General features: G+C 40.9%; 1 protein-coding gene across 4 annotated transcripts in view; it reads right to left on the bottom strand.

Moving 5' to 3' along the window:
* The window catches only part of LOC125466287 (phosphatidylinositol 5-phosphate 4-kinase type-2 beta), a 111,792-nt gene that overhangs the window by 25,089 nt on the left and 61,894 nt on the right, over nt 1-24,809 (bottom strand). For all 4 annotated transcript variants that reach the window (XM_048560595.2, XM_048560593.2, XM_048560597.2 and 1 more), the window contains 3 exons: nt 15,997-16,149; nt 13,661-13,807; nt 5,152-5,190 (listed from right to left, as the gene is read on the bottom strand). In XM_048560595.2, coding sequence (XP_048416552.1) covers nt 5,152-5,190; nt 13,661-13,807; nt 15,997-16,149 — 339 coding nt within the window. The remainder of the gene's footprint in view (nt 1-5,151; nt 5,191-13,660; nt 13,808-15,996; nt 16,150-24,809) is intronic.

Here is a 24,809-nt window from a genome sequence, read left to right on the forward strand (position 1 = left end):
GCGGTCCTTGAAAACGAGGTAACACCAATGCTTGGGTCACAACAAACGACCGCACCTCCCACTCCCAAACCACTTCAACTCCCCCTCCCTCTCCCTCTCCTTGGAGGGCATGTCCATCCTGGGCCTCCACCAGTGCCACAATGATGCCACCCGAAGGTTGCAGGAACAGCAACTCATTCTGCTTGGGAACCCTGCAGCCCAATGGTATCAAAGTGGATTTCACAAACTTCAAAATCTCCCCTCCCCCGACCACATCCCAAAACCAGCCCAGCTTGTCGCTGCCTCCCTAACCTGCCCATCCTTTCTCCCACCTATCCACTCTTCCCACCTCAAACCCCACCCCAACCTCTTACCTCCCAACCTCATTCCTGATCCCCTGACCTGCCAGTCTTCCCTGGACTGACGAACCCCCAGCCTAACTCCCCACCGACACTCACCTTTACTGACTCCATCCCCGCCTCTTTGACCAGTCCATTGCCTCTCCACCAATCTGCTCCTTTATCCATCTTCCACCCGCCTCCCCACTCTCTCTATTTATTTCAGAATCACCTTCCCCTCCCCCATTTCTGAAGAAGGGTCCAGACCCAAAACGTTAGCTTTCCCGCTCCTCTAGTTCTACACCTTGTTTTCTCACATATGGATGTGTATCTTTGGAACTCTCTTCCTTGAAAGATGATGGCTGCACACAGTCTTTTAATATTTTCAAAGCAGAGGTAGGTAGATTCTTGGTAAGCAAATAGGTGAGATGTTATTGTGGGTAGGCAGGAATGTGAAATGATTAGAGTAGCCATAACCTTATGAAATGGCAAGCAGGATCAAGGGGCCGAGTGTCCTACTCCTGCTCCTAATTGTCTGTGCCAAAAGCCGAAAGAATTGCTCTTGTATTTAGGCTATGATCTGCAAACGCTCTTCTCATGTGGCTGCTTTCCTCAAAGCTCCCTAATTAGTAACAGGTAATTTCCAACTATACTTCATCCTGTGTCTCGGAAACCACATCCTTTACTGCCTTTAACCTACCTTTCACCATCATATTTGGATTCCAGCATTTACATTTATATAGTATCACTGATAAGATGTACTTTCCAGAGAAATGTTTTTATTTCTAAAAACAGATTCAAATGTGCGTGAAGGTTTTTTGCAAGCTGTTTTGCAATTGTGCTTCAAAAGGTTTAGACACCCAAGGAACTTCATGTTCATGCAACTGCTTCCAATATTTCCAAATCCATATTATCAAATGATAATTTTGTGCCATAAAAAACCGACATGAGCTCCAGATGTATTTTTTTGCCGATTTTGATCCAATTCTCCTCTCTGATGTCATTGGCCAGTGCTCCACTTTTATTATTTATGTAGCATTTCACGATTTTGACAGTAGTGGCGATTCTGAGACTCCAGCAGGGAAGCCACATTGATTTGGAGCCTAGGCCCTATGATGATAGAGACTCAATCATTCTGACCTACTCCATGTGATCACAGCTTCCTTCTGGGGACATGCAATTGCAGAATCATTCTTTTCAATGTCTTTTCACAGTCACTTTAGTAATAGAAGAGCATAGAATAGAATGTCCTTTATTGCCACTTGTGCTCCAGTACAGGAGTACAGTGAACAGTTATTACAATGGCTGCCTTTTAATGGCACCATCTTCAGTACAGGTGCCTAGATACAAATATTAGAGTAAAAAATATATATAATGTTGTTATACAAGAGGACTAAAAGTTAAGAATTTACATTACAGCCCAGTAAGAGTACCAAACAGCAGCAGTTCAGCATGTGGTGCCGGGCTTAAGTCCAACAATTGTCCCACATGACCCCAGCTTCTAGTTCACTCCTCACTGTCATTCAGCAGCAACAAGCTAAGTCATGCTTTACCAGGATTCCCCTCCCTGGAACCACTCCAGGATTTGGGATTCACTTCACTTAAATGTGGAAAATCCAATTTTAATGCTGTGCTTTCAAACTATTCCTTTGCTTATAGGATTAAAAGTAAATCCATTTTGAGCAACGTGATTAAAAAGTATATATTTTTAAATAGCAGCTACAAATAAATGACCTTCAAAAAGTGCCTCATATTAACAGACTCCCCAAGGAGGAAACAGAAAAATCAATATTTGCAACAGTAATTTTTATTTAAAGCTTCAATATCACGTTGCAATTGGTACATGAGTGATAAAGAATGAATAAAGCATTTCTCTTAGACAGCTTAGGGGAATTCTGATTTGAACACCAGGAGGCGGTCAAAGCAGATACCCTTTGCAAAGAGAGATTCTGTCTCTCCCACTGGATCCAGACATGGCAATTTTCGAGAAGTAAAACTTGGTAGATGGGTCATAATTTTTCTTACATATTTGGTCATGGAGTATGATGACCTTGGCTGTCATTTGCTTCATTTTGATACTACGAAATCATCAACACACACTCCACAATGAATGATCCCTTGCATTGTTTTAATTTTACAAAACTTCAAAGTAAGAGCTCTACATCGCATTCTAAAGATATTTTCCTACAGTGAACTTTTTCAATTGTTCACTATTTAGATACTGCCTGAGCCTAAAGCATGAAGGGACACGTTTCATTGACTCCGCTTGTCTATTGGTTTACATATTGTTATTCCTTGAAGTTGACTTACACTTATGTACTGTCACATGCACCACCAGCTGTGTTGTGCCCTACATAAAGTCAGAAGTCACAGAATATCAGGTTATAGTTCAACAGATTTATTCTAAATCACTCGCGTTTTTGGAGCGCTGTGCGTGTACGTCTCACGCCCCAGCACACGCGCACGCACCCTTAAGGGGTGAATCATTTCATCCAAGATGTTTGTTTACTTGCAGATACATTCTATTTTGTTCAAAAAAACCCACAATTTGTAGTCACAGTCAGCCAGTATGGCATCTGATAAATTCCTGCTTTCGGAATAAAACCCCAGCCTGATTCCAGGTTATAATTCAGAGACAGATTCTGATATTGACTTTATAAATAGCTTACTCACTGTCTAACACACTCTGTCACCTGCAGAGACTTATTATCTGACACTCCACTCACACCAGTTGTATGATCTTTTGATCTCTCTGCCCATAAACTCTGTAGCTATGCTCTCCTTGCTCATTGTGCCTGACAAAGGGGCTGCATTCCGAAAGTGTATTAGGTTTCAAATAAACCTGTTGGACTATAACCTGGTGTCATGTGATTTCTGATTTTGTGCATCCCAGTCCAACATAGACACCTCCACATTGTGCCAATCATAAGAGTCGACTTTTCGTCTGTAAGTACTTACAGTAACAGTCAGCAGGGTATGCAATTAGGGCAGTGTTGTCTGTTAGAAAGTGTGACAAGTGACTGAAGTATGACTAATTTTGAGACATGCATACATTTTAGTAGGAAACACACGTACACAACATAGACAAACTTACACAAATATAGATAATTTAACACATACTTGCTTAAACATCCATCACTAATCAGCAACCACGGAAGCAAAGCACTCAAAATGATTTAAAACAGGTTACACTCTCCAGTTCTCATCATCTTACTGACAAACACAAAAAAGTTCACGTTCATGTGCAAATGCAATGCAAATACAAATCCAATTCAGCTGGTGTCAAATCTGGGTGATTACAATTTATATGGCTTGGTGCCACAGTGAGCCGTGTCTAATGATCATTGTAATTTAATTTTTTATTTTTTGAGTCTGATATAGTTGTTACGTAACAACTATAGAGAGTTGTTGATAAGACGTCAATTACAGAAGAGTTTACAGCATAGAAACAGGTCATTCAGCCCCACTGGGCTATACCAATATTAATGCTCCACTCAAGCCTTTTCCAACCTCTCCTCTTCAACCTGTCAGCAAATTTTTCATTGTTTTAAATCCCCACCATGTGCTTTATCAACTTTCCCACAAATAGATCTGTGCTATGCACATTAACTATTTCAAGTAGCCGAGAGGCTCACAGTTTAAGACTTCCAGCATGGAGGCTTGGAAACCAACCTAAACTGTAAGAATTAAGCTCTAAATGCCTGTTAATATCTTTTGATGGATCGAGTGACTTTGTTCCCTAATAACTCCTACAATAACATACCACACGCATAATGCAATCGTTATTACCCTTCCACTGCAGTGAACCAGCCTGTGGTATAAAGCAAATGATTGATGCATGAAAAATGCACAGCAGCTAAACTCAAACTGACTGCCCATTCATCTCTTTACCATTTGTAAGGCAAAATGGTCACCACCAATGCTGCATCTGTCCCTGTCTAGTAAACAGACAAAATATTTTTCTTTCAGCACACTCTCTTATTGCTGGCTAGGCTTCTAGCTTAGCCTCTAGGAGGTGCACAGAAGTAGCAGCGTGTTTCTTCTTCCCAGTGAGCACACTGACAAGACAGTATGGATGATATTGACAAATTCAACAAAAAGGCAACTGGTGTAGCTCTAATGCAACTGCTTTGAGGCTCAGCAGATTGGAGCTTCACTGCACCACAAAGTATTGCAAACAATTCATTTATTTTCATAGCTGGCATTAGTAATACTTTATAGATTCAGAAGGAACAATGACACACAGATTACAATAGCTCTCTTTACTATTACAGGGCACATAAACACTTATGTCAATAACCACCCTTACATCTTACAATGGGAGTCTGGTCAGCTTCATAAATATCAAATGGTGTAATAATTCAAACAGAAAGAACTGCGGAAGCTGTAAATCAGGAACAAAAACAAAGTTACTAGAAAAGCCCAGCAGGTCTGGCAGCATCTGTGAAGGTAAAAACAGTTAACATTTCGGGTCCGGTGAGCCTTCCTCAGAACAGCAGTTTTGAGGAAGGGTCACCAGACCCAAAACGTTACTGTTTTTTTCCTTCACAGATGCTGCCAGGTTTTTCCAGTAACTTTGGTTTAATAAATTCATTAGGCTGTTTCTTCAATCACAAAATTAAATATATGTTTTGACAATAACAGGCACGTACATAAACACAACACTGCATTATTAAATCCTGATTCTGGTCGATGAATCAGGATTTTCAAATTGACTTTGCTTGTTAATATGTAGTAGGCATATTTTTAAGTCAAAATCAATGCATATAGAAGCAAGAATACTGTTGAAAGCTGAGGGAATAGTCATTCATCTCAAAAATGTAGATATTCTTACCTTTTCTTTTCCACTGGCTTCTCGTGATACTGTTGAGCCCTAAGGAAGCAAACAAGAAAAAAATATTACCAGTGTCCCTTCTTATTTTTAAAACTAATAGCATGAATGAGCCTACTACCAAACCTCTTTATAGCCCAATATTTCATTCACTTTCCCAAACAGAAGCAAAGAGAAACTATGTTGCAGAAATTTGAAATGGAAGAGTTCACCATCCAATTTCCTATCCTTTCCTTTTCTGAAATAAGTAATACTAGGTATTTGCTTGCTGCTTCTGACAGGGCAGATGTGAGACCAGAGCCTGCCTATATAGATAAGTATAGGAGGTGTAACTCCATAACTTGCCTTACCATGGCACAGCATAACTTTATAAAGGTGTAGAAAAATTGATCAAGTACTAAATTAGAAGAGCCAATTGGAACAATTCACCTAACAAGCAGTTTAAGCACTCACATTTTATCTGCTTCTCAGAGATGCAAAATTCACTGTTGTGCAATTTTTAAAAAGTACCCAGCTCCAACATAAGTCCAAAGTTAGGAGGTTTACATGATTAATGCATGCAGTTTGTATGTGGTTCAGCACCTTGCTGAAATAAATGAAATAGGAGAACATGTTGGGTGTTTAATATAATTATTACACATAGAAACATGAAAAGGACTGTCAACCCTTTGACTTTGGTCAATTAAATCATGAACGATCTGTGCCTGAACTCCAGTTACCTGCCTTTCATCCATACATTTCAACATCTGAGCTTACAAATCTATCATGTTCAGTTTTGAGAATTTCATTTGAACCCCAGCATTGTTATACAATGGCATCATAAGGTCTTCATTTATTACAAGCGCAATACCTGAAGGACTCAATTTCCATAAATGTAATTTGCACTAAAAGCTCTCATCCTGGTTTTCAAATCTCTCCATGACCTGACTCCCACTGATCTCTTTCATTGTTTTAGCTTTACAGTCATCTGAAAACTTATCGTTCCTATTGTTAATTAGGTGTTACACCCCCAGTTTTAGTCATTCCTTCATTGCTTTTAGCTACCCTCAAATTCTTAGCATCTCCTTTCAGATGTTCCTTAAAACGCTAGTCTTCACAGATGCTGACAGACCCATTGCATTTCTCTAACACTTTACTTTTGTTCCTTAAAACCCATCTCTTTGGCTATGCTTTTAGTCACCTCTTCTATTATCACCTTAGCTGATTCAATGGCAAATTCTACTTGGTAACAATTCTATAAAAGTACCTTGAAATGTTTTACAATGTTATAAGGCAATATGAATGCAGGTTGTTTCTATTGCTATTGTACTGATCATTATTGTAATAATTGCTGTTATTTGGACACCGAAATCCAAGTTTGATCCATCTCCCATGCACCATTCACATATGCACTTTGAAGCAACCAGGAGCAGGGACACGCATGGATGATCTTCTCCCTCTCTAATTGAGAGCAGCGAGTTCAACAGTAGCGTCCAAATATGGAGAATCAGAAGCAACCCAACCAAAGATCTTCTCATGCAAGAAGTGGTCAAAATTTGTAACACACCACTTGAGAGGTTAGTGATGATAGATGCAACAGTGACTTTCAAAAGCAAATCTTGACAGAGAAATATAGTCCTCTGGGATGGAACTAATGGGATTGCTGTTCTAAAGAGTCAAGCCAGACATGATGGACTGAACATCAATCTCATCTGTTCTATTTTATGGTTCCAAAGTCTTCCAGCTTGCATCACTGAAGTCAAATTTGTTCAGGAGTCAAATGGGGACCAATCTGTTTGCGTAGATCAGTATCAGAATGTGCTGCTTCTGCAGTCAAAGCTTTGGAGGCAATTGTGGGCTTTCAACTTTTATTCATATAAATGGAGAAATTCACTTTCAACAGACTACATTTAAATTGATCCAAATTAAATCTAAATACTTGGTGTTTCATAATTAATTACTCACTTGCTTCAATAATTAAATCACTGAATCCATTCTGTAATTAATTGACTTACTGCCAGCATTTTATTAATTTTACAACTTAATTTAAAGGATACATATGCTGAACACATCAGAATTTGGAAATTGTATAATTATATTTTCACACAACATTAAAGAGTCAACTAGACCTAAAGGTTAGAAAGTATTTTCTCTGTGGCTATTTACTGAGATCTCTCAGCCACTGGGCTATGGTTAAGCGGTAATTTCAGCAATACAGCCTGCCCATTTACACCTAAAATGTCACTCAGTGGTGTGCTTGTAACAGGAGTTTGGGGGAAGCTGGAGACGAGAAACAGTGTAAGCAAGTGCAAGAGACAGTGAGTGTTTGAGTCAGAGATCAGTGTGAGGAGTAGTAGGAGTCAAATTATATTGAAACTCATCCCAATAACACACCTTAACTACATTAATACACTTTCTACATGCAGAAGACATTTTCTTCATGTCCTGGCCAATATTTACCCCTCAACCAACATCACTAAAAGAGATCACCTGACAATTTGTTTTTGAGGGCATTGCTGTGCACACAATACCATATAATATTGCAACAGTATCTCAGCCACTCTATAGTCCAACAGCATAAAGTATCCTACCTATTCTCAAAACGCCAACTGCAAAAATGTAAAAATTGAAGAACACCCCCAAACCTTTCATCACAGACTCCTCAACTACAGGAAATACTCTTTGCCCTTTGTAGTCTGTCAAAACTTGATACTTTTTTCTTTATTTTTCCATGGGGTGTGGGCACTGCTATCAAGACTATTGTATCTCACACTCAAACTGACCGGCTTTGCTAGGACATTTTAGAGGGCGATATAGAATCAATCGGTGGGTCCAGAGTCACATGTAGGTGAGGACCTGGTAAGGATAACTGACTTTTCTCCCTAAAAGGACTTTTTTTTTTAAGAAAGACTTCTCTGGCTAGGCAGCATTTATTGCCCAGAGAGCTGTTAAGTGTCAACCATGTGTGGGTCTGAAGTCACATATCAATCAGACCAGTTAAGAATGGCAGATTGCCATCCCAAAATGACATTAGCGAACCAGAGGGGTTTTTTGAAACAAATGGCAGTGGTCAACAGTAGGCCAGCTCCTTATTTCAGAATTTTATTGAATTCAAATTTTATCATCTGCCATGGTGGTATTTATAATTCCCACAACATTGGCTTGGGGATCTGGACTGGTAATGATGCAACACTTGGCCACTGCCCACCTGAACAAACCAGATGGGATTTTACGATGATCAATGAAAGCTTCACAGTCACCATTCCTGAGTCTAGAATTCTATTCAAAGTTTCGTAATTGATAGAATCTGAGTTTCCATCAGCTGTTGTGGTGGGAATTGAACTGGTGTCCCTGCAGCATTAAGCTCAGCCTCCAGACTGGTCCAGTGGCATAACCATTATGTTACTCTGTCCTCTCAGTTTTTACAAAGTTTCAACATTTTATAAGTAGATAGAGACAGTTAGATATAAAATCCGCAGCTTTAAAATATGAATAGGCTGTGTGCCTTCAACATTACTGGTAGTCAGCAGTATTTTGCTAAGAATTCACTTACTGGGGTTTCCTTTAGTTAGGTCATGCTGATAAAAAAAACATCGCCACATCAAAGTTAACTTTGAAATTTGCTTTGACAATAGAAACTTTGAAAAGGGGCAAAGAATCCAGTTTTGCTGTATTTAATCCTTTTCCAAGCCTGTTTTTAGCACAGTTTAAAAGGAAATTAATTATACAGTTGAAAATTACAGGAACTATGTTTTATGGTTCATGTAGCACTTTCACAATGATGCAGTCAGGGGTCTGACTCACAGAACAGGCCAACATTCAAATATGCCACCCACAGCTGTGATGAGTTTTAAACGGAGTGGGGGGTTGGCAGGAAGGCATTGAGAACGAAGCAGGGCTATTTGTCTCAAAGAATGATTACTTAAACGATAATTTCCCCTATTATCAGCATAATTCTGGGGAAAGGGCAAGAGAGAGTGGGTGAACAGCCTTTATTCATTTCTGTCACTTTGAACACCACCTATTACCAAACTGATGGATTGGGGAATCTGCACGTTTAACTTACTTACAGTGCACAATGCCTTTGTGGTTTCAATTGCTCAGTGACAAGAGCAAGGATTTGCAAAAATAATGAAGCTGGCAATGAGCTAAACAGGTTGCCATTTGTAAATCACTGCACAATGGAGTGGCCATGCTGGCTTTACTTGTTATTTTATAGGACAGAAGAATAAAATGGGTAGAAATGGTCCATTTGGCCCATTGTCTCTACCTGTTCTCAATTAGAGTGCTGCCTAGTCCTACTTCCCTATCTTTTTTAGGTCGCTTTGCAATTCTTCGGATAATCTGAAGCTCATCATCGATCATGCTCTCAGTCAGGCAATCTGGAACCTAACCACTCGCTGTGAAAGGCTTTTTTCTCATGTCAGTAACTTATCTCTTGCCTTGATTCTTCCACACATGGAACTGTTTCTCCCCGTTACTCCATCCAAAGTCCTTATGAGTTTGAAAACGCTCAAATCTCCTCCTAATCCTCTCCAACCAAATCATGTAAATTAATGTTCTCATCCCAGGAACTATTCTCAGGAATCTTGTCTGTATTACTTCTTTAATGCATTCATATTCCCTCCTGAAGCACTATGCCCAGGATGGGATACCAAATTTCAGCTGAAGCCAAATGAATGTCATATAGTGGTTTTCTCAACTTCCTTGATTTGGAACCTCTGCCCCCATATATAAAGCCCACGAGACCATGTGTTTCATTAACTGTTCTTAACCTGTTCTGCAACCTTGAATAATCTGATGGCACATATCTTCAGGCTCCTCTACACTTACACCCAGTTGCGATTATACCCTTTATGTTGCGTCTTTCTTCACACCATACTGCATTAAATTTTATCTGTCAATTGATCATATATCCCTGCCTGTGCCCTTCTAAAGTTTCACATGATTTTTCTCAATTCACAAAACTGCCAATCTTTATGTCATCTGAACATTTTAAAATTGCTCCCTACATGCCTAATTCACTGTCATTCATATACAACAAAAGCAGGGGTCACAATGCTAAGCCCTGAGAAAGCCAATTATAACCCCTCACTTCTCTCTGCTTCCTGTCATTTAGATTATCTGGTGTCCATGCTGCTACTGTTCATTTTCTTTTACAAATAACTGTGCTCACAAACTGGTTGTGTAAGTGATACCTAATCAAATGGCCTTTGGACTGTATTTAAAAATCAAATATTCCCAGTTTTCTCACTGTTTCCTTTCTTTAAGGCACAGGCTCAACAGACTTTGGTCCAACCAGTCTATGCTGACCATAATCTCAAACTAAACCAGTCCCACCTGCCTGCCCCTGGCCCATATCCCTCCAAACATTTCCTATTCATGTGCATATCCAAATGTCTTTTAAACACTAACTGTATCTGCATCTGCCACTTTCTCCAGAAGTTCATTCTACATTCAAACCACTCAAAAAATTTGCCCCCCATGTCGTTTTTAAAATCTTTCTCCTTTCACCTTAAAAATATGTCCCCTAGTCTTGAAATTCCCCATCCTAGGGAAAGATACCTGCCATTCACCTTATCCAAACCCCTTGTTATTTTATAAGCCTCTACCATGTCACCCCTCAACCTCCTATGCACCAGTGAAAAATTGCCCCTATCCAGCCTCTCCATATAACTCAAACCCTCCATTTCCAGCAGAATCCCAGTAAGTCCCTGATTCTTGTTGGGGTACAGTTTAATTTGCATCAGTCATTTTCCACTATTGAGTCCAGATTGTGTGGAGCGGCAGACTATTAAACCCGGCAAGTTAGCAAAACCAGGGCCCCTGTTTGGACCATCACAACATCCATGCCCATGTGGTTTTCAGTGGAGACAATCACCCCAGCTGGAATCACTCCTTCCCTAACCCAGGGTACCACGACTGAATTAAATGTCTATCTGCTCTGGTGTAGTAAAACCAGCAAAATGGGCACAGTAACATTGCGGCTTTATTAATGATCTAGTACTTAGAAACCCACAGTTCAAATCCCACCACAGCAATTAAGGAAGGAATTACATTTGGAATGAAAAGTAATGGAAACTATGAAACTAGCAGATTGGTAAATTAGATGGGTTTTTATGACAAAGTCTCTTAAGGAAGGAAACCTTACCCATTTTATTTAAGTGATTGCAGACCCACAGTAATATCAGTGACTCTTAAATGGTTCAATAAACCATTTAAGCCAGTACAAAAAAAACACAAATCTAATACCCTGTATTAGTTTAAAAAAAAGAGGCATCTTAAAGACAATTAGGAATGAGCAATAAACAGTGGCCTCGCCAACACTGTCCCTATCCCATGAATGAATAACTGAGAACAAAAATATCAGAGGTTAAATCTGGACCTTGCTAAGTTATGGCTCAGCTATTCAGTTGACAAACTTGATGGTCCACTGTGGAGTAAGGTAGCTCTTGAGTTTTAATCAGAAGAGAAGATTACAAAGCAAATCCCACCACAGATACCAAAAAATGAGCAAAGGCTTATGCATTTATCAACAGTAAGCAATTTAATGATTGCTTCACCCACCAAGTGACTTCATGTGGGGATTGTGGAAGAATTTGTCTGATTCACCAAAACAGGTTTCTATTCACAGCTGGCATTCTGAATGTTTTAACAGACTGACCTGTGAATCAATTCCATGTCTTAAATATGAACATTCAGCAGTTAATACATATGATTTACTCGTGTAAAAACTAACTCTATTAACAAAACTGTTTACAATTCCTTTCTGGTACATGGTATCTTGATCAAGTAGCTATTATTCATTAGTAAGTTTCATCAGCAAATATCATTAAGGTAAATCAGTATGGTTAACATCATGGACAAGCCTCCAGGTGACATTCATACATGTTAGCTTCAAACAGGTCACTGAAGAGAGATCAGGGAACAAGAATCCCAGCTGATTTATTCTCCTTCCACAGCTCCAGAGCATAAGACTGAAGTAACACTGCCTTTCCCAACTGAGTTAACCTCAGTAGCTCGACACCCCAGGGAATCAATTAAAGATATTCCTTGTGTGTGGGGGCTCACAATGTGTTAAGACTTTGAGGAACTTCAATCTTTTTTAAATGTTTTAAAAATGAATAGTTTTCTTTTTACAACAGTAAAAATTTTTTAAAATGGGATTCTTGTCAATATCCAGATGCCAGCAAAGATGGCAGCATCACATCACCTTGGTATGACAAAGCTGCTGACCATTGAATGCTTCCCTCACAGCAGAGACTTCAAGATGACCCCTCCTGCTTGCTACCCCTTGACCATTCCCAAGCTCCAGCCCCAGTGCTGCACAGCTTACCACTTTTCTCAGGGAGTGGGCAGTGGGAATATTATTTAGATGAAGGAAGATGCAGAAAGCTACAGAACTGAAGGAATAGGGTGTTGGTGACGTGAATCACAAAAGAGCTGGAATCCAAGTTCAGAGGGCAATAGAGAAGGCAAATGAAATGCAATATATAAAAGGAACTAGTCAGATTACAGCTCGAATACTGAAAGCAATTTTAGGCCCTTATCCGAGGAAAGATATGCTGGTTTCGGAGGTCTGCTTCAAATCTCTCTCTTATACTGAGGTACCAAGGCTCTTTCTAAATGTTCCTCTCGATCAACGGTTTGCTTGTCCTTTTCAGAGGAACCAGGCTACTATATGAAAGGAAATATGAAGCCAATAGTCATGCATCATCGCTGGCAGTGACATCAAAGGAATTGTAGCTGCACTAGCACCCCAACATTTATAGCTTTTAAAAAGTCATGGAAGTCTCTTTGCCACAGTGCAAACATGAATGCTGCTGGTTAAGTAAACAGCTGTAGGTACTCAAGACAATAAAAGATTCATTACCTATTCTACATCTCAGGGGTAAGGGTATATTTTGAGAATAAATGGTTAGAACCTAAAGCATTCAGCACTGAAATGCTCACTGGTCCCTCTAGGAACAATCTACAGATGCAACAAAATCTGCTTTCTTGTCACCCCCAACCTGATCAGTTCTTTATTAGCTCCTTATGTCTCCCTATATCGCCTTTTGGCTTCAACCTCTTCAATTTTAATATCTCTCCGTTTACATTATGCCTTATACGGCTGAGCTTTAGTGCACATAGGCCCTACATACACCATTTGGATTCTGTATTATTGCTGGATCACCACCCCATTTCTCCCAGCATCAGAGATGTTCTTCGAGACAAAATCCCTTCCTTTTGGCGTATTCTCCCTGTACCACTTCACATCATTATCACACTCACTTTCTCCAGAAGCTGCCCTATGCTCACTTGCTGATTGCATCGTCCCTCTTTCCCTTTGCCTCGTTTTCATATGTGTTCGTTCTTTGCTTACCACTTGAATCTGAAGATACTTTGTGTGTGAAGAGCTATACAAATCAATTTTTTGCAGCTTCTCCTTCTAACACCAAATACACAAAGCTCCATCAGACTAATTGGCTCTGAAAGAAAAACAGGCAGAGAAATTCTGATGCAGGTCACATATTTCTGTCGGGGACGTTACCTTCAGGTCGTATTTCCTGTGCACCGTGAGTCTGTGACTAAAGACGTTTCTTGTTACAGTCATATAGGTCTCCACTCCATCTACTGTTAATCGGTACATGCCCAGGAATTGAGGAAGAAGTGTGTTGCCATGGCATTCCACAATATACTGGAAAAATAAAACAAGGATGCTTTCACGAACAGAACAAAATTAAATGTGAACATGCAATTTTGGTTACATTCTCAAATAGACTGTGTTTCTCTGGATCCACGAGGGACAAGGGGCAGCAAGGCTCTAGTACAAGACACACTGCACTGCAATCTTTCTCGCTGTTGTGTTAACTGCTATTAATTAAAGACACTATGTTTCCCATATGTTGCAAAAGCTAAAAACTCTTGCTGGGGTTTGATACATTGGGTGCTGGGCATTTTTCATGACAGTTAAGGAGCGTCAGCAGGTCACTCAGCCATGGAGGATAATCACAGATGAGTCTAATCTCACTTTCCAGTAGACATCCTAAAATTAGCAGCAAGAAACCTTGTCAATGTTTCGTCCTCATTCCAGGAGTATGAGTTAATTGCTATTCAAAGCAGGCTAGACTCAAAAACACGAACAAAATTATAGGGGTTTATAAAATCATGAGGGACATGGATAGGGTCTTTTTGCCAGGGTAAGGGAGTCCAAAACTAGAGGGGACAGGTTTAAGGTGAGAGGCGAAAGATCTAAAAGGGACCGGAAGGACAACTTTTTCCACACGGAGGATGGTGTGTGTATGAAACGAGCTGACAGAGGAAGTCGTGGAGGCTGGTACAATTACAACATTTAAAAGGCATCTGGGTGAGTATTTGAACAGGAAGGATTTAAGAGGGATATTGACCAAATGCTGGCAAATGTGACTAGATCAGTTTAGGATATCTGGTCAGCATGGATGAGTAAGACTAAAGGGTCTGTTTCAGTGCTGCAAAATTCCATGACCTTCCAATTCAAATTTAAAAGAAATCTGTTCATGGGATGTTGGCATCGTGACTAACACAGCACTTATTGCCCATCATAACTTGTCCAGAGGGTGGTTAAGTGTCAACCACAATACTATGCATCCATGTGTAGGCCAAACCAAATAAGGATGACAGATGTCCTTCTGTAAAGGACAGTCAACCAAAACTGCTTTTTACAACAACTGACAGTCTGTACATGTTCACCAGATTTTTTTTTTCTTGAACTGAAATTTCACCATCTGCTGTGGTGAGATTTCAAACTCATTTCCCCAGAGCCTGGGTTTCTGGATAACTAGTCCAATGTCATTATTGCTATGCCTTCAACTCCCCTGCAATAGTGGCCAATTATAACAACAGGAAACGATTTCACGTCCTAGACATTCAGTAGAACCCTCATCTACTGTTAATTTTTAATCTTTCTACTATTTCCAACAGAAATGCTGTAACTGAAGTCATACTGTATTTTGGTGCCGACAGCATGTGTCCCCATCTGGGATACTACCTTCGGGTAATAATTTCAGTGGTCAGCAAGTCTGTGACTAAATACATTTCCTGAAACCAACTTTTAATCGTATCTTTCATTGATTCGTAGGATTTCATTGAAACCTATAAAATTTTAACAGGATTGAGCAGGTTAAACACAGGGTGTTCCCAATGACAGACAAGACTGTGACTCCTGGCTCTGGACTAAGGACACATTTAGGACCGAGATGAGGAGAAACTGCTTCACCTGGAGACCGGTTAGCCTGTGGAATTCTCTGCCACTGAAAGTGCATGAGGCCAAAACACTGAATGTTTTCAAGAAAGAGTTAGATACTGTTCTTATGGCTAAAAGGAATTAAAGAGAATGGACAGAAGGCAGGAATAGGGTTACTCAGCTGGGTGAGCCATGATCATATTGAATGGTGGAGCAGGCTCGAAAGGCCAAAAAGTACTCCTGGTCCTAATTTCTACGTTTCTATGATTCATCATTCTGCCCACTTCACTGATTCTGATTTGAACTGTGCTCGTTGCAAGATTTAGCATTCATTTCAAGGTAACAGCCAAAGACTTCAAGTTTTAATTTAAGGTTACTCCCTGCTTAGTTTCAAATCAGTGTATAGTGACTGACCCCACAAGGAATAAAGGTCTTTCCCCCTCCCCCAACTGTCACTTTTCTTGAGGATTTAGTTAAATGTTCACCAACAAATCAAATGTGAAATCTCAACCCATGTTTTATTCCCCCCAGTTCCTGTGTCCTCACCATGTTTCCCATCTCATTTCAACCTGCTGCACATTCAATGCTTCGCAAGCTCTACAACCCAATCTTTGTCACAGCCATGGCCATTAATCCAAATGCACATAATCTGCATCCAAACGTACCTGATGATATTTCTTTAAAATATTGTGCATCTCTGCTACATCTTCACTGGTTATGGTTTTAATGACAAATCTTTTGTCGTATGTGGTGAGGAATCGAGCTCCCATTCGATTCTGCGCATCACTGTTTAAGGGAGCACTCCGTGTTACTGAATTCTGAAAGAAAGAACAGCTCGAGTGAAAATTGCAGGAACAACTTCTCAAACCAATGGTACACAGATTAACACTGTCCGAGTGATGAGTCACAATAAGCAATTAAAAAGTGTGGAACATGCTCCTCAAGGAGTAGGTAGGGCAAAAGATATAGATCAATTTTCCAGAAAACAGGATAAATCGGTGCTGAGAAAGATAGAGGGATTGGGCCAATGCTGCCCGCTGATATAGGTCAAAAGGTTTGCGTGAAGTCTGAAAAATTCATTCTGTTGCACGTCCCACAGATTTGGTGAATAAGTGCAACATTTCTGTCTTTATTGACATAAAGTGCACCTAGTGCACACTGAATGATCTCTGCAATTACATTACAGAACATTTCCAACCCAGAAAGGGGCCACATGTGCCTCTATCTGTGCTGGCTCTTCAAAAGGAGCAACCATTTCATGCCACACCTCTGTTTTTTATCCCCAACAGACCTGCAAAAAAACTTTTCTGAAGAAAAGGATCCAATTCGCTCTTATACAGTCATACAGCATGGAAACATACTGTTTCATTGAACCAGTCCACACCAACCATATTTCCAAACTAAACTAGTTCCACCTGCCTGCATTTGGCCCATATCCTTCCAAACCTTTCTATTCAAGAACTTATCATTGTTTGTTGTGTTTTTCCTAGACTACTAAAAGTTCCAAAATATGAATAAAAATTAAAAATCTTGTGCTTCTGATATAGAAAACCATTTTAAAAAATTTGGCAAGAAAGCCTATAACTCAGGAGCAGCTGCAAGATCCATCCTACTCTCAGTCCACCTGTTTTTTGAATGCCTCAACTAAACCTGGTCTCCAAACTCAAGAAATACCTGCCAGATCCTTACTGTGTAAAACAATTTTCTTCATGTCACTATTAATGCTTTTCCCAATTACAATGAATCTATTTTTCTCATCTCTGGTTTGCAGTTCACTCCGTCACAACAGTTTCCTGCTTTAAATCAATATTACGAAGGCCATTTATTGCTCCTTTTAATATTGGGCTCTTGCTCCTGTCGAGTGTGAAATGAACAAATGAACCAGTCTGCATGCTCTCCAAGATAATAAAAAGTGTGAAGCTGGATGAACACAGCAGGCCAAGCAGCATCTCAGGAGCACAAAAGCTGACATTTCAGGCCTAGACCCTTCATCAGACACACATTACAATTGTGCTCCAATCAAAACTTACCACCACATTAATTCCACTGGTGCAAATGGTTGCAATGAAATTGGGGCAGTAAACACAGAGCATTAAGAACAGAGGTAGAAATTTACCAATACTGAACTAAGAATGCTCGACAATATTAAAACCTATGGACATTAGACATAAGCAGTGATTTTCCTCAATTTCTTAAACTGGCCAGTTGGACCAAGTAAAGCAGTCATAGCCAGTAGGAACAGTAGAATCATTCTACACCTTAACATGTAGATATGTTTAAGGTTAGAGCTCAACAAAATTCAGATGGTGCACCCTGATATCAAAGAGCAGGAGGTCGTGCTCCTACCGGAGTCCAAGCGCAAAACAGCAAGTGCCAATACTCCAGTATTGCAATGTGAGGTAGAGCTACCATTACATGCAAGAAGTGGGAGGAAAGGCCCTATGTTCTTTCACGACATCTCCTTCAATCTGATCATAGTTGATCCTATACTTAGCTCAATTTTCTTGCTCTCCTTTGACATCAAAAACATCTACTGATCTCAGTCTTGAATCCACTCAATGATGGAATATTCAGAGACATCTGGAATATAGATTCCAAAAGTTCCTAATCGTTAAAGATAAGGAATTTCTTTTCACCTCATTTCTAAACAGCTGAACTGAGGTGGACACCCATTGTTCTAGACTCTACAACAAGAGTAGACAGCCTTGCAGCATTTACCCTGTCAAGCAGTCCAACTGAATAACTTTCATGCAGGTACATGCAGTGGAGCCTAGCTCTGCATGTTCAAAGCTAAAATAGTATGGTAGTCAACCACACCTTGAAATTTGGGGTTCACTCAGTTTCTCTGATTGATCTCCCCTCCCTCATTACTAGATGCCACCTTCTTTCAAACTGATGGCTGCAGCCTTTAAGTTGAAAATCCTGGTTTCTTCACGCCACCTTTTAACATGCATTCTCATAAATTCTGCGCAGTACCAAACAACGGCACACCGAAAAGAGACAGAACAAAAAGTCTCGTGTACACTGCCAACATACATATATTTTCTGCCCTCCTTTGTGCTGGCAAACAATGGTGTGCCTATTCAGGCTACAGATCTGACATGCATAACATAGTCCAATTAACAGGTTTGACAGCATACAGGAATTTTGGCATTAATTAATGTTTAAATGCCAGAACTTCCACATGAAATTCTCTCAAAATAGCAGTTTTGCCTAAGGCAACTTCACTTTCACAATTTTAGAAACCAAACTAAGTTAATCAGCATTTTCAGAAGTCTGGATATAAGCACATGCTGAATCTGATACACAGGTAAAAAGGCAGGCTTGCATTTATACACTACTTTATAGTGACTCTCAGAAATATTCTTAAATGATTCACGATCAACAAATTCCTTTGAGGTTCAGCTACTATGATTATGCAGGCTGTAATGAAACCCTTTTGTTTTGTAACTTTTTTTATACGGCAAGTGCCAGCAAGCCATGAACTTTGTAATACTCAGGGAGCTTGACGCTCCAAAATATACTAGCAACAATACTACCCAAGAACAAGGTGGGAGTTTGTTGATAGGTTTTCAACAAGTAATTTAGGACAGTTTAAGGGTTATTGGACATTCAATTTTAGTCAGAGAATCATGGATGCTAAGGAAAGAGGGGAATCAAGTGAGGATATTTTTGACCACATACATATTATTAGACAGTAAGTGTTTGCAGCCTCAGATCGCATTAAAGGTGGATAAATCCCCTGGGCGTGATCAGTCCACCCTCAGAGGTTGTGGGAGGCTCGGGAAGAAATTGCAGAGGCCCTTGCAGAGACTTTTGCTTCATAGTTAGCCATTGAACTTCCGGAAGACTGGAGGGTAGCTAATATTGTTCCATTGTCTAAGAAAGGTAGCAAAGATGAGCCAGGGAATTACAGGCCAGTAAGCCTAACATCAGTGGTAGGCAAGTTATTTGAGAAGATACTGAGGGACAGGATTAACCAACATCTGGATCATCAAGGTCTGATTAGACATAGCCAGCATGGATTTGTGCGTGGGAAGTCATGTCAGACTAATCTTTTAGAGTTTTTTGAAGAGGCAACCAAGAGAATGGATGGAGGTAGAGCAGTGGATGTTGTCTGTGTGGACTTTAGTAAGGCCTTTGACAAGGTCCCACACAGCAGGCTAGTCAAGAAGGTTAGTTTGCATGAGATCTAGGGAAAGCTAGTTAATCAGATTCAAAATTGGCTCGATGGTAGGAAGCAGAGGGTAACAGCTGAAGGTTGTTTCTAGGAGGCCTGTGACTAGTGGTGCGTCTCAGGGATTGGTGCTGGCACCTTTGTTATTTGTTACTTTCATAAATGATCTGGATGTAAACATGACTACAACATGAAACAGGCAGATATGCTTGAACAGGTTGATGTTAGGAATGATGATGTGTTAGAAATGCTGAAAAACATGAGGATAGATAAGTCCCCTGGGCTAGACGGGATATACCCAAGGTTACTACAGGAAGCGAGGGAAGAGCATGCTGCCCCTTTGCGTACTCACTGTCCACTGAAGTAGGACCAGAGGATTGGAGGGTTGCAAATGTCGTTCTTGTCCAAGAAAGGGAATAGGGATAATCCAGTAAATTACAAGCCGGTCAATCTTATTTCTGTGGTGGACAAATTATTGGAGAGGATTCTGAGAGATAGTATTTATGATTATTTGGAAAAGTACAGTTTGATTAGAAATAGTCAGCACGGCTTTGAGAGGGCAGGTCATGCCTCACAAGCCTTACTGACTTCTTTGAGGATGTGTAAAACACATCCACGAAGGTGGAGCAATGGATGTGGTGTATATGGATTTTAGCAAGGCATTCGATAAGGTTCCACATGGTAGGCTCATTTAAAAAGTAAGGAGGCATGGGGATTCAGGGAAATTTGGCTGTCTGGATACAAAACTGGCTGACCAATAGAAGATAGAGGGTGGTAGTAGATGGAAAATATTCAGCCTGGAGCTAGGTGGCCAGTGGTGTGCCACTGGGATCTGTTCTGGGACCTCTGCTCTTTGTGATCTATATAAATGACTTGGATGAGGAAGTGGAAGGGTCGGTATGTAAGTTTGCCGATGATACCAAGGTTGGTGGAGTTATGGACAGTGTAGAGGGCTGTTGTAGGTTGCAACAGGACATTGACAAGATGTAGAGCTGACCAAAGAAGTGGCAGATGGAATTCAACCCAGAAAATTGTGAAGTGATTCATTTTGGAAGGCGGAATTTGAATGCAGAATACAGGGTTTAATGGCAGGATTCTTGGCAGTGTGGAGGAACAGAGGGATCTTGGGGTCCACATCCATAGCTCCCTCAACGTTACAACCCTATCAACTCGGGTAGCAAAGATTGCACATGGTGTGTTGGCTTTCATTGGCAGGAGAATTGAGTTTAAGAGCCATGAGGTTATGCTGCAGTTCTATAAAACCCTGGTTAGACCACACTTGGAATATGGTGTTAAATTTTGGACACCTCATTATAGGGAAGATGGGGAAGCTTTAGACAGGGTGCAGAGGAGATCTACGAGGATTCTGCATGGACTGGAGAGCAGGTTTTATGAGGGAAGGTTGAGGGAGCTAGGGCCCTTTTCATGGAACAAAGGCGGATGAGAGGTGACTTGATAGAGATTTACAATATCATGAGGGGCATAGATAGAATGGATAGTCAGAGACTTTTTCCCAGGGTGGAAATGACTATTATGAGGGGGTATAATTTTAAAGATGATTGGAGGAAGGTAGAAGGGAGATGTCAGAGGTAGGTTCTTTACACGGAGAGTGGTGGGAATGTGAAATGTGCTGCTGGCATTAGTAGTGGAGTCAGATACTTTAGAGGCTTAAGCGACTTTTGGATAGGCACATTGAGGTTAGTAAAATGTAGGGTGTGCAGGGTAGATTGATCTCAGTAGGATAATAGGTCAGCACAACATAGTGGCCAAAGGGCATGTACTGTGCTGCACTGTTCTATGTTCTATACAAGGATGATACAAAATTAGGAGATATCATTGACAGCAAAGAAGGTTATGAAAAATTACAGAAGGATCTTGATCAGATGGGGAAATAGGCTGAGGATTGGCAAATGCACTTCAATACAGATAAAAGTGTGAAGTGTCGCTCTTTGGTAGGACTTATACAATAAATGGTAAAGTCCTGAGGAACCTAGGAATTCAAGTACATAGTTCGTTGAAAGTGGCATCACAGGTACACAGGGTGGTGAAGAAGGCATTTAGCATGTTGGCCTTCATCAGTTGAGGCACTGAGTATAGGAGTTGGGACATTATGTTACAGTTATAGACATCGTTAGTGAGGCTGCACTTGGAGTATTGTGTATACAGTTTTGGCCATTCTGTTATAGGATGGACATAGTTAAACTGGAAAGTGTGCAAAGAAGATTTATAAGGATGTTGCTAGGCCCAAATTAAAGGGAGAGGTTGGCCAGGATAGGACTTTATTCTTTGGAATGCAGGAGAATGAGAGGTGACCTTATTGAGGGGCATAGATAGGATGAATGCATATAGTCTTTTTTTCCCCAGGGATGGGAAATTGAAAACAAGAGGGCATAGGTTTAAGGTGAGAGGGGAAAGATTTAGTAAAGGACCTGAGGGACAACTTCGTCATGCAGAGAGTGGTGCGTATATGGAACGAACTGCGAAAGAAAGTGGTTGAGACAGGTACAACAGCTACATTTTGAATAATTTGGATAGGTACATGGATGGGAAGGGTTTAAGAGTGATATGGACCAAATGCAGGCAATTGGAATTAGCTAAGTGAACATCATGGTCAGCATGGACCAGATGGGGCTGAAGGGCCTGTTTCACTCTGACTCTATGGACACATTCCGAGAAGTTTGCTATCTTTGGATTGCGAGTCAGCCAGGTACTTAGGAGCAGATGGAAGGCAGAAAAGCTGCTGTTGTAACAGGGCCAAGCCATCAGGGCTCAGGAAAAGTCTGTGAGCAGGAGGTCAAGCTAAGTATCTAGGTTAGAATTCAGGAAAAACTGTGGCATCACAATAGAAGCTGTATGCTATTAACAGGTCAGTATAGCTGACAGCAAGCATAACGGAAGCCCACAAGCACTATTGGAGAAATGCAGGGACGGTACCAGTCCGAGAGGGGCTGGTGAGAACAAGTTGAAGCTGTGCCTCCTTGTAGGTACTAGAATGAAAGTAAAGACATCACGGTCCTACCGGAGCACATGACTGGTGGTGGTTTAACCTGAGGGTCACCATGCCCGGGGGAGAAGAGAAGAGAGGAGGAGGAGGAGGAGGAGGCAGAGAGAGACTTTCATGACAAAGCCGGGTAGCTAGCTGAAATGTGAGGAGGATGTTATTAGAATACAGGGTGACTTGGACAGGCTAGGTGAGTAGACAGATGCACGGCAGATGCAGTTTAATGTGGATAAATGTGTGGTTATCCACTTTGGTGGCAAGAGCAGGAAGGCAGATTACTATCTAAATGGAGTCAAGTTAGGTGTTGGGAAGTCCAGTGAGATCTGGGTGTTCTTGTGCATCAGTCAATGAAAGCAAGCATGCAAGTACAGCAGGCAGTGAAGGCGGCTAATGGCATGCTGGCCTTCACAACAAGAGGAATTGAGTATAGGAGCAAAGAGGTCCTTCTGCAGCTGTACAGGACCCTGGTGAGACTGCACCTGGAGTATTGTGTGCAGTTTTGGTCTCCAAATTTGAGGAAGGACATTCTGGCTATTGAGGGAGTGCAGCGTAGGTTCACAAGGTCAATTCCCAGAATGGCGGGACTATCATATGTTGAAGGATTGGAGCGACTGGGCTTGTATACACTAGAGTTTAGGAAGATGAGAGGGGATCTGATTGAGACATAAAATAATTAAAGGATTGGACACTGTGGAGGCAGGAAGTATGTTTCCGTCGATGGGGGAGTCCAAAACCAGAGGACACAGTTTAAAAATAAGGGTAGGCCATTTAGAACAGAGTTGAGGAGAAACTTCTTCACCTAGAGAGAGTGGTGGATATATGGCATGCTCTGCCCCAGAAGGCAGTGGAGGCCAACTCTCTGGATGCTTTCAAGACAGAGATAGACAGAGCTCTTAAAGATAGTGGAATCAAGGGTTATGGGGATAAGGCAGAACAGGATACTGATTGTGGATGATCAGCCATGATCATAATGAATGGTGGTGCTGGCTCAAAGGGCTGAATGGCCTACTCCTGCACCTATTGTCTACTGTCTACTGTCATAACCTCAGCCAACACAGGAACTGAACCTGAACTGTTGGCATGCTCTGCATTGTGAGCCAGCCATCCAGCCAACTGAGCTAGTCCACCCGCAAGGTGCAGCATAGTTTCCAGAATCCAGGAGTGCACTCCTGAGTGTAAAAATTAACTGCTTAACATGGACTGTCATTGATGCACTAAGTGACAGAGAGACTTTTGACAGAGGTCTGAGCCTAGCTCCTTAACAGTGAAGAATTGGAACACCTCAAAAGTTTCAATAGATTAGGTGATCCACAGTATAACTAGCATGTGGATGAATTACTGAGAAACCTGTGGGAATCTGTCTTGTCTGCATGAGCTACTTAATATGTGGTATCAGTTGATCAAAAACAGAATGTCTGTTACCCATATTTACCTCAGGTTAACTGTAATTGGATGTTTGAATCAAGGTTTTAAATACAAACTATATCATAGATTGTATTGCCATTCTGACATTATTTGTATAAAAGCAAAATCCAGCAGATACAGAAATCTGAAAAAAAGTGCTGCAATAACTCAGCAGGTCTAGCAGTGTCAGTAGAGAGAAAGGAAGTGAAGACTGGGAGTCCTTCAGTTCTGAAGAATAATCATGTGGGCTTAAAACATTAGTTCTGTTCCTTTCTCTACAGATGCTGTCAGACCTTGTGCATTGCATAGCTTATTGTTGCTTGTTCAAAACCATGGAACCTCAGTGTTCTTTCTTTAGTAAACACCTGGGACTTCACACTGCCTACTACAAGGAAAAAAAGGAGCCAGACTGTAACATGAATTTGGTGGCCTGGTCCAGAATTGTAATAAGGAAATCAGCAAACAATTTTACACAGAAGATGCCACAAAGATCAGTGAGATGAACAACCATAAAGTTAATTTACATGGCACAGGCTAAGAGAGGCACTGATCTAGAGAATGCTCTGTTTTTCCCTAGACAGTGCTTGGAAATCCAAACAACAACAGGTTGAGGGGTTCAATCTCATTCTCCAACAGGGCAATAGAATACTCAATTAGGCACTGCATTGGGGTGACAGCCTAGATGAGGATCTCAAGTTCAGAACTGGGATTTGAACTCTGATTCAGGAAGCTGCTAACCACTGCAGAGATCATCAGGTCCTTTAGGCAGCTTCTTCCAAACACACACCACTACCACCTAGAAGGTCAAGGGCTTAAGATACAAGGGAAAACCACCATAGACTAGCTCTTCTCAAAACAACTTTCTCTCCTGATTTGGAAATATATTGCCATTCCTT

Source organism: Stegostoma tigrinum, chromosome 31 (genome assembly GCF_030684315.1).
Source record: "Stegostoma tigrinum isolate sSteTig4 chromosome 31, sSteTig4.hap1, whole genome shotgun sequence".
Classification (NCBI taxonomy): Eukaryota; Metazoa; Chordata; class Chondrichthyes; order Orectolobiformes; family Stegostomatidae; genus Stegostoma; species Stegostoma tigrinum.